Source organism: Cyprinus carpio, unplaced genomic scaffold (assembly GCF_018340385.1).
Source record: "Cyprinus carpio isolate SPL01 unplaced genomic scaffold, ASM1834038v1 S000006746, whole genome shotgun sequence".
NCBI classification, from domain to species: domain Eukaryota; kingdom Metazoa; phylum Chordata; class Actinopteri; order Cypriniformes; family Cyprinidae; genus Cyprinus; species Cyprinus carpio.
In genome coordinates, this window is record NW_024879345.1 from 2,812,552 (window position 1) to 2,822,427 (window position 9,876).

The window sequence follows — 9,876 nt, forward strand, 5'->3', positions numbered from 1 at the left end:
GATTTGCTCAAGAAACATTTCTGATTATTATCAATGTTGAACACAGTTGTTCTGCACAATATTTTTGTGAAAACTGATACATTCCTTTGATACAGGATTCACAGATGAATTGAGAGTTCAGAAGAACAGCATTTATTTGTAACAGAAATCTTTTGTTACATTATAAGCGTCTTTACTGTCACTTTTGATCAATTGAATGCATCCACTATTTCTTATGTAATAGTGACCTCAAATTTTTGATCAGTAATGTTTATGGACACTAAGCATCTTCATTAACCCACACATGAACAGATGTGTTTGATGATCATCTGCTGTGTTTACTGTAGAATGAAGCGGCGTCTCACCCAGAACCCTGGACAGCAGGCACAGGACGATAGTGATGCTCACGAAGGTCCAGTTCCAGGCGTGCGGCCCGGCCACCGTCGACACGCCCAGGAAGATGAAGATCAGGGTCTCGCTCACGCTGCTCCACATCTTCAGGAAGTACTTGATGGTGGTGTAGGATTTGTGGGAGATGTTGGCCTCCACGTAGGGCCGCATGACCACGCCGCACGCTATGAGCCTGTGAACAAACACAGCATGAGCGTCTGAGACGAGAACTAGAGCGACGGGACAGAGACACTCACGCCATGATGCCGGACAGGTGGAAGACCTCGGCCGACAGGTACGCCATGTAGCTGTAGAGGAAGACGAAGAGGGGCTCGATCACACGCGTGTGCGACGTGAAGCGTGAGGTGAAGGCCGCCAGCACTCCGTACACGCCGCCCACCATCACTCCACCCAGAGCCACCACGAAGAAACACACCACGCCCAGAAACACGTCGCCCACCGTCACCTCGCCCGCGTGCGCAAACTCCTCGAACAAATGATACAGGACCTGAAGGAAACACACACACTTAGGTCACACAGAAACAACCACCTGTTGACCCATTCACAGAGATCCGTGAAAATGACCGAAACGCTGTATTATGTCAGGCCAGTAGATGGCGATGTCACTTTGTAAATAAACACTGCATGCCTGCACACATACACACTGCTTTTCCAGGCCCCAAAAACACTGATGCCGTGTCAAATCAATAATTATTTAAACATAAATATGATTTCTAATATGTATAAAAACTTCAGGTTCTATGCACAAATACATGGGAAAAAATATTACTAAAATGTAATTTATTATTATTCTAATTTAAAAAGCAATTTTAATAAATCCAGGTTTTCTGTGTTTGTTTGTAGGGCTCCACAATTTGGCTAGCATTTTGTGATTATATATTATTATTATTGTTATTACTATTACTACAGAATAAAAATTTCACCCTAAAATAAATCAAGTATTTAAGAAAAATGGTATAATAATAATACAATTATATAAAAATAATAATAATAACAATTTATTTCACATAAAGTGAAAGTGTAAAGCTGCAATACTAATAATTATGACTGTCTTAACTAATTCATTTTCACAAGTCAAACCATCAGACTTTTATTTTGATGGAAAACCACATGAAAAAATCGTTTCAAATGTGTGTTAAAGTGACGCAAACTCAGAGCAGATGCAGATGGAGTTCGTGCGAATCATTTACTGTGAGTCGAGTCGCAGCGGATCATTTACTGTGAATGGAGTCGCCGCGGATCATTTACTGTGAGTCGAGTCGCCGCGGATCATTTACTGTGAGTCGAGTCGCCGAGAATCATTTACTGTGAGTCGAGTCGCCGCGGATCATTTACTGTGAGTCGAGTCGCCGAGAATCATTTACTGTGAGTCGAGTCGCCGAGAATCATTTACTGTGAGTCGAGTCGCCGCGGATCATTTACTGTGAGTCGAGTCGCCGCGGATCATTTACTGTGAGTCGAGTCGCAGCGGATCATTTACTGTGAATGGAGTCGCCGCGGATCATTTACTGTGAGTCGAGTCGCCGCGAATCATTTACTGTGAGTCGAGTCGCCGCGGATCATTTACTGTGAATGGAGTCGCCGCGGATCATTTACTGTGAGTCGAGTCGCCGCGGATCATTTACTGTGAATGGAGTCGCCGCGGATCATTTACTGTGAATGGAGTCGCCGCGAATCATTTACTGTGAGTCGAGTCGCAGCGAATCATTTACTGTGAGTCGAGTCGCCGCGAATCATTTACTGTGAGTCGAGTCGCCGCGGATCATTTACTGTGAGTCGAGTCGCCGCGAATCATTTACTGTGAATGGAGTCGCAGCGGATCATTTACTGTGAGTCGAGTCGCCGCGGATCATTTACTGTGAGTCGAGTCGCAGCGGATCATTTACTGTGAATCGAGTCGCCGAGAATCATTTACTGTGAGTCGAGTCGCCGCGGATCATTTACTGTGAATGGAGTCGCCGCGGATCATTTACTGTGAGTCGAGTCGCAGCGAATCATTTACTGTGAATGGAGTCGCCGCGAATCATTTACTGTGAATGGAGTCGCCGCGGATCATTTACTGTGAGTCGAGTCGCCGCGGATCATTTACTGTGAGTCGAGTCGCAGCGGATCATTTACTGTGAATGGAGTCGCCGAGAATCATTTACTGTGAGTCGAGTCGCCGCGGATCATTTACTGTGAGTCGAGTCGCCGCGGATCATTTACTGTGAGTCGAGTCGCCGCGAATCATTTACTGTGAGTCGAGTCGCCGCGGATCATTTACTGTGAGTGGAGTCGCCGCGGATCATTTACTGTGAGTGGAGTCGCCGCGGATCATTTACTGTGAGTCGAGTCGCCGCGAATAATTTACTGTGAGTCGAGTCGCCGCGAATCATTTACTGTGAGTCGAGTCGCAGCGGATCATTTACTGTGAATGGAGTCTCAGCGGATCATTTACTGTGAGTCGAGTCGCAGCGAATCATTTACTGTGAATGGAGTCGCCGCGGATCATTTACTGTGAGTCGAGTCGCCGCGGATCATTTACTGTGAGTCGAGTCGCAGCGGATCATTTACTGTGAGTCGAGTCGCCGCGGATCATTTACTGTGAGTCGAGTCGCCGCGGATCATTTACTGTGAATGGAGTCGCCGCGGATCATTTACTGTGAGTCGAGTCGCCGCGAATCATTTACTGTGAGTCGAGTCGCAGCGAATCATTTACTGTGAATGGAGTCGCCGCGGATCATTTACTGTGAGTCGAGTCGCAGCGAATCATTTACTGTGAATGGAGTCGCCGCGGATCATTTACTGTGAATGGAGTCGCCGCGGATCATTTACTGTGAGTCGAGTCGCCGCGAATCATTTACTGTGAATGGAGTCGCAGCGGATCATTTACTGTGAATGGAGTCGCCGCGGATCATTTACTGTGAGTCGAGTCGCAGCGGATCATTTACTGTGAGTCGAGTCGCCGCGGATCATTTACTGTGAATGGAGTCGCTTAGTGTGATTTGATTTGAGTCGGGTCGTTTACTGTGAGTCGCTGTGAGTCGAGTCGCCGCGGATCATTTACTGTGAGTCGAGTCGCCGCGAATCATTTACTGTGAATGGAGTCGCAGCGGATCATTTACTGTGAGTCGAGTCGCCGCGGATCATTTACTGTGAGTCGAGTCGCCGCGGATCATTTACTGTGAATGGAGTCGCAGCGGATCATTTACTGTGAGTCGAGTCGCCGCGGATCATTTACTGTGAATGGAGTCGCCGCGGATCATTTACTGTGAGTCGAGTCGCCGCGGATCATTTACTGTGAGTCGAGTCGCAGCGAATCATTTACTGTGAATGGAGTCGCAGCGGATCATTTACTGTGAGTCGAGTCGCGCGCGGATCATTTACTGTGAGTCGAGTCGCCGCGGATCATTTACTGTGAGTGGAGTCGCAGGGGATCATTTACTGTGAGTCGAGTCGCAGCGAATCATTTACTGTGAGTCGAGTCGCCGCGGATCATTTACTGTGAATGGAGTCGCTGTGAGATGCTGAAAACAGCAGACCATGAGCTGCTCATGTGTAAATGAACACACTCTGAAACACAGCCACTGAGATATAACAATCAGTTTTACTCTGATTAACGGTAATTTGTCACTAGTCACAGTCAGAGAATGAAGAAGTTAGCACGAATATATGGACTGTGATGCCTTTCAGTCAACTTCTGACTCCGGTTGTGAGTTTGCCTGAGCGATGTAATGTTGGTGATGTTTCTCACCACGGTCACGGCGTCGTTCAGCAGGGACTCTCCGAACACCAGGATGTGCAGCAGCTCGTTGATGTGGATCTCCTCGAAGACGGCGAGAACGGCCACCGGATCCACGGCCGACACGATGGAGCCGAACAGCAGGCAGGACAGCAGGTCCACGGACGCCAGGCGGCCGGCCTCCAGACGACAGGCTCCGTACAGCACCGCTCCCATGAAGAAGACGTTCCACAGCGTCCCCAGCACCGCGAAGGTCAGGATGGTGCCGGCGTTCTCGGTGAAGGGCCGGATGGGCAGGAAGTAGCCGGCGTCCAGGATGATGGGCGGCAGCAGGCACAGGAAGAAGAGCTGCGAGTCGAGCACCGGCGGGTTCTTCCCCATCACTCGGATCAGACCCCCCACCAGCAGCCCCACCACGATCAGCAGACAGCTCTCGGGAACCACGCCGGACAGAACCGGGAGCAGGTGGAAGCCTGACCACACACACACACACACCTCACTGAGAAACCAACTCAAGCTCAGAGTTTAGAAACTTCATTGCCTGCAATTTTTGATTTTGTTCATATTTTTTCTGGAGAAAGACAAACATGAATAATAATGAACACCACACATGTTAAATGTCTATGTATGTATATTTACTGAGTCATACACTATTCTGCAGTCAAAATGACAATCTTCATCATCTGAGATTGAGGGCTAATTACAGGAGGGTAAGAGAACTTCAGCTCCATTATGTTGTTTTCACACAGAGATTGGCAGCTCTGTTAGTAATATCTGTTATATGACAATGGTGACACTTTTGGTGTGTTTTTCCACAAAGTTTGCATGCCTGTAAATCAAATATTGTTAAAGATTCCTTTCCAAAGTCTTTATGCCCTATTTTCTTTTTAATCTTATTTTCTTTTTCAAGGCCCTGTATGGTTCAGTTCCAGAGATATGAGGATCTGCATGTGGCTCTATGAGTAAATTGTTAAAAAGCAGGTCATTTGGTATTTTAAAGTGTCCTGATATTGTGTTGGAGTCTCCTACATCAGGTTTAAATGCATCTAAGGTCAGAAAACATTGTAATTTTCTCAGAATATATATTTATTATTAGAGTCATTTGCCAATGATTAAATGATTCCCAGCAAGTTCGGAGCAAACCCCTCCCTTCCTCAAGCCTACTCTGCTCTGATTGGTCAGCTGGACAAGCCTGCTGTGATTGGCTCAGAGAGGAGTCCTTGAGCCAGTTATCTTAAATTAATCATAATTTATGGACTGGACTGGCCTTAAAGATGAAGATACTCAAAGAAAGGTTTCTTAAGAAACAAAAACCTCTAAAAAAAAAAAACATATTAAGTTATATTAAAAACTTCTTGAGTTACAGCCATGCAAACTTTGCAAAAAATAAAAATACATTTTAACCCATTTTCTACCAGTCACCGCTGTTATATAAAGCAACACTATTCTCTGTGTGAAAATAACACAACCATGTGCATCTTCTGAGGCTGACACAGACAAAGAGCAGATGAGCTCTCTGACAGAGACGGGCTCCTCAGCAGGTCAGCACTACCCACAATCCTGTGTGGCTCTGTTGACAGCACAAACACACAGTGGCACATGCAGGTGTGTGTAAAATCACACACACACACCACTGACTGCAGGTCCCTGCTCTAAATGATATTTTGGGTAAATATTAATCATATCCATGTATAATTAAGCTGTAACCCATTTAAGTGCATGAGCTGCACACAGTGAAGGACAAACATCATCTCACGTTCCTTCACTAATGTCCAGAAGCATCCCATGATGCACCTCATGAGCTCCCAGAGTGAGCAGACAGAAGCTCCAACACAAGAGACGCTTCACCTGAGACACACTTCCATTTCCTTCATACATCACTCACACACTTCAGTCAGAGCTTTCTTCACTTCACCAGTACTCTAACACCTGTGTGTGTGTGTGTGTGTGTGTGTGTGTGTGTGTGTGTGTGTGTGTGTATTATGTATTATGTGTGTGTGTGTGTGTGTGTGTGTGTGTGTGTGTGTATTATGTATTATGTGTGTGTGTGTGTGTGTGTGTGTGTGTGTGTGTGTGTGTGTATTATGTATTATGTGTGTGTGTATTATGTGTGTGTGTGTATTATGTATTATGTGTGTGTGTATAATGTGTGTGTGTGTGTGTGTGTGTGTGTGTGTGTGTGTGTGTGTTATGTATTATGTGTGTGTGTGTTTGTGTGTGTATTATGTGTGTGTATTATGTATTGTGTGTGTGTGTGTGTGTGTGTGTGTGTGTGTGTGTGTGTGTATTATGTATTATGTATGTGTGTATTATGTGTGTGTGTGTGTGTGTGTGTGTGTGTGATCATCTCTATCTCGTCACACACACTCAGTTCAGTGCAGCTGGACTCTCTGATAAACTGATGATGATGTCAGAGAGAAACAGAAACACAAGCAGCCTGAATGCGAGAGCCGACACTATCACATCAAACACAAACATTAATAACAGTCCTGATGACCTGCTATAACAGCGATCATAAGGCGAGCATGAGCGCAGCGGCAGTGTAATAACAGAGATGTGATTCTCACCCAGCTTCATGAGTGACGCGAGCAGAATCCACAGCGAGACCTCGAACGGCATCTGAACATAATCATAATTAATCGATAGCACTGGAAAAAGTCTCTGATCACGAGGATCCGAGCGATTCTGACCAGCACACACCAGTCCGCAGCAACACCCGAGCAGCAGCAGCACCTTCATCTTCATCTTCATCTTCACTGTCAGTCCTTCACGCTCGGACACGAAAAAGCCGCAAAACTTCAACTCCAGCGAGACTCGTATCGCGATGTTTGAGCACGACAGCACGAGATCACACACACACACACACACACTGTACAAACGGTATTTTCTATCGCCCTACACACCTTACAGAAAACTTTCTGCATGTTTACAATCTCAAAAAAATAAAAATAAAAAAATAAATAACTAATTCTGTATGATTTATGAGCTTCTGTACCCATAGAGACCTCAATTTAGGATCCACAAGTCCCCATGAGTCTGTGTGTATTCAGGGTCCCCACCAGTGTCTGTACACACACACACACACACACACACACAGACACACAGAGACACACACTGAAACACACACACACACACACTGAACACACAAACACACACACACACACACACACACACACTGAACACACACACACACACACACACACTGTAAGTTTGTCCAGCGTTCAGATATAAACCAGCCTCGTGATCAGACTCACTACAAACAATTCGTCCTTAATTTAAACTCATCGTTATCTTTGTACCTCAGTTTTTTCCCTTTCATTTGTGACCTGTTTTTGTGAATTTTTAACTTCAAGCAACCCTCTGCAGATATTTTCTTTTATAACAGACCTAATAATGATAATAATATGAGAAGCTCACCGAAACCCGCCCAAAACTTTAACTGTCAAAATAATGTGATAGATTTTTATCGCCATTTGTAACAGGCCTAATAATGATAATAATATGAGAAGCTCACAATACATTTTTATCGCCATGTCAATCAAGGTTGATAAGGACCATTTTTAACTCCTTTAAACAAAATAAAGATGACAAAATAATAACGTGTCTTGATTAAAATATCAGATTTTGGTTGAATAATGGATAACTCTTAAACGGTCTAACTCCACATTTCAGTACTGCATAGTTAATTGTTTGTTATTGAGCTTTCTGAATTAAATTTGTAAGTTTATGCATTGTTTAGTATTTGTAAGGCGTTTCAGCAAGACAGACTTTAAAGGAGAAGTTGACTGATGAATTTGCACATGGTTTGTCTTCAAGCATATTACAGGCACACAGGGGCACCACTATGGTTTCTGGGCCCCCTGAACAGCTTATTGACTCAGGGCCCCTCTGCAACCGCGTCCCGGGCCCCTGTCCCTCGTCAGGCCCTTGGGTTCGTCCTAACCTTCCCTCGTTACAGCGCCCCCTGCAGACACATGTACACCTGATCTTCACCACAGGAGGACTTTAAGATGCTGGGACTCAGAGCTTTACTGTCTGGATAAAACTTCATCAGGGATAACAGTTATTTTTCTTTATGGATGGAGGTTTTTAAGGTGTTGGGGTTATGGTATTTATTGTATTGTTGTGTAAAACACAATCATTTAAATTGGAGGTACTGTGCAGAATTATGTATTTTCTTAAATAATAAAATACCTAATAATCATGAATAAGTGATGCAGAAGAAGTATAGCCTCCCCTGTATTGTGAAAACGCACATCCAGTGCAAAAGTCAAGTGAATGCAGAAGAAGTTAGCCTCGTTTGTATTGTGAAACGCACATAATCAGTGTTTCGGAAGATTTACTTTAGTCGCATCGTCAGTGCAACATTTGTTTAAGGAATCATTTTAACATATTTTAAAACAAAATAAAGATAACCTTTCTTTAATAGAAAAGTCTGACAGCAGCTGGAGAAACCGAATCTGGTTGAACACGTGATTCTGAATAGCGTACATTTTATTGTTTTATTTTGTGCTGTTTTGCTGCTTTAATTGGGTTTTTTTGTTTGTTTCATATTTGATGATTTGTACAACATTAACGCTGTTATTCTTTGAATCAGTCTGCTTGTAAGGCGCTGCAGAAAAGCAATGACATTCAATAAAACAATGCTTATTCTGTGTTTATTATTCATTATTTGAATTGCTCTTTTGCAGACTTTCATGGAGAACATTCAGGCTTTATATTTGCACATGGTATCATGTCTGCCAGCATATTACAGGCACACTGGTGGCACTAGCACTATGCTGAGTTTGTCATATAAATGGGGCCCCCTGAACAGTATTATTGACTGGCGCAGGGGCCCCTCTGCAACCGCGTCCCGGGCCCCTGTCGGCCTGCGTCAGGCCCTTGGGTTCGTCACAACCTTCTCCTCGTTACAGCTTGCCCCCTGCAGACACATGAATACACCTGATCTTCACGCAGAGGAAAGGGTCGGGCTTCAGATGCTGGGACGCAGAGTTTTACTGTCTGGACGTAAAACTTCATCAGGGATAACATCTATAGTAGTTATGAGTGAAGAGGATCTGGAAAAACACGGATCATTTAAATTGGCGGTCTGCTCGTTCTGGACAGGCCCCATTATATCTGTTACAGCAGCTGCTCCTTCCTGCCAGCTCTCTGACGTGCCCAGAATGTGTTTAATTAGCGAGCGCATAATAATCTTGCCCAGAATTAAATAATAATAATAATAATTTCAGTGAATCAAGTGAATGCAGAAGTTAGCCTCGTTTGTATTGTGAAACGCACATAATCAGTGTTTTCTGCAGCTGTGATGAGGACTCTGAGTCAGGATCACATTCAGACACAGTCCTCTGCATCTGCTGTCAGAGGAAGATTTACTGTAGTCACAGCAGTCCTGCTCGTCAGTGCAACATTTGTTTCATTTGCTGAATTATTTTAAAAAGTTGCATTAAAGAAGATTTCATCTTTATTTGGTTTGAGAGGTATATTTAGTGTCTGGAGAAACTGAATCTGGAGAGTTGGACTGATCTGAATAATTACTTTACTGTGAAACTGAATCTGGAGAGTTGGACTGATCTGAATAATTACTTTACTGTTCCACACACATTGTACACACATTAACGCACACACATTTATTCCACACACACATTTTATTTGTTGCTTTGTTTGCTGATTTGGTCAGTGATTTATTGCTGTATATGAAGAGATGAATGTGTCAATTTGAATAATTAAATGTTGATATGTTGCTTTTTGCCTTCTTATTTTAT

The 9,876-nt window shown here is 44.0% G+C and overlaps 1 protein-coding gene across 2 annotated transcripts in view; it reads right to left on the reverse strand.

Annotated features, from left to right (window-relative positions):
• Positions 1-6,975, reverse strand: part of slc9a1b (solute carrier family 9 member A1b) — a 14,369-nt gene extending 7,394 nt beyond the window's left edge. The window contains exons 1-5 of one of the 2 annotated variants that reach the window (XM_042755769.1): positions 6,812-6,973; positions 6,679-6,730; positions 4,124-4,584; positions 627-877; positions 345-562 (exon numbers count right to left, since the gene is read on the reverse strand). In XM_042755769.1, the coding sequence (XP_042611703.1) occupies positions 345-562; positions 627-877; positions 4,124-4,584; positions 6,679-6,730; positions 6,812-6,862 (1,033 nt within the window). In that variant the 5' untranslated portion in view covers positions 6,863-6,973. Of the gene's footprint in view, positions 1-344; positions 563-626; positions 878-4,123; positions 4,585-6,678 lie in introns of both variants that reach the window. The other variant, XM_042755768.1, reaches the window with a different exon arrangement.
• Positions 6,976-9,876: the final 2,901 nt, after the last annotated feature.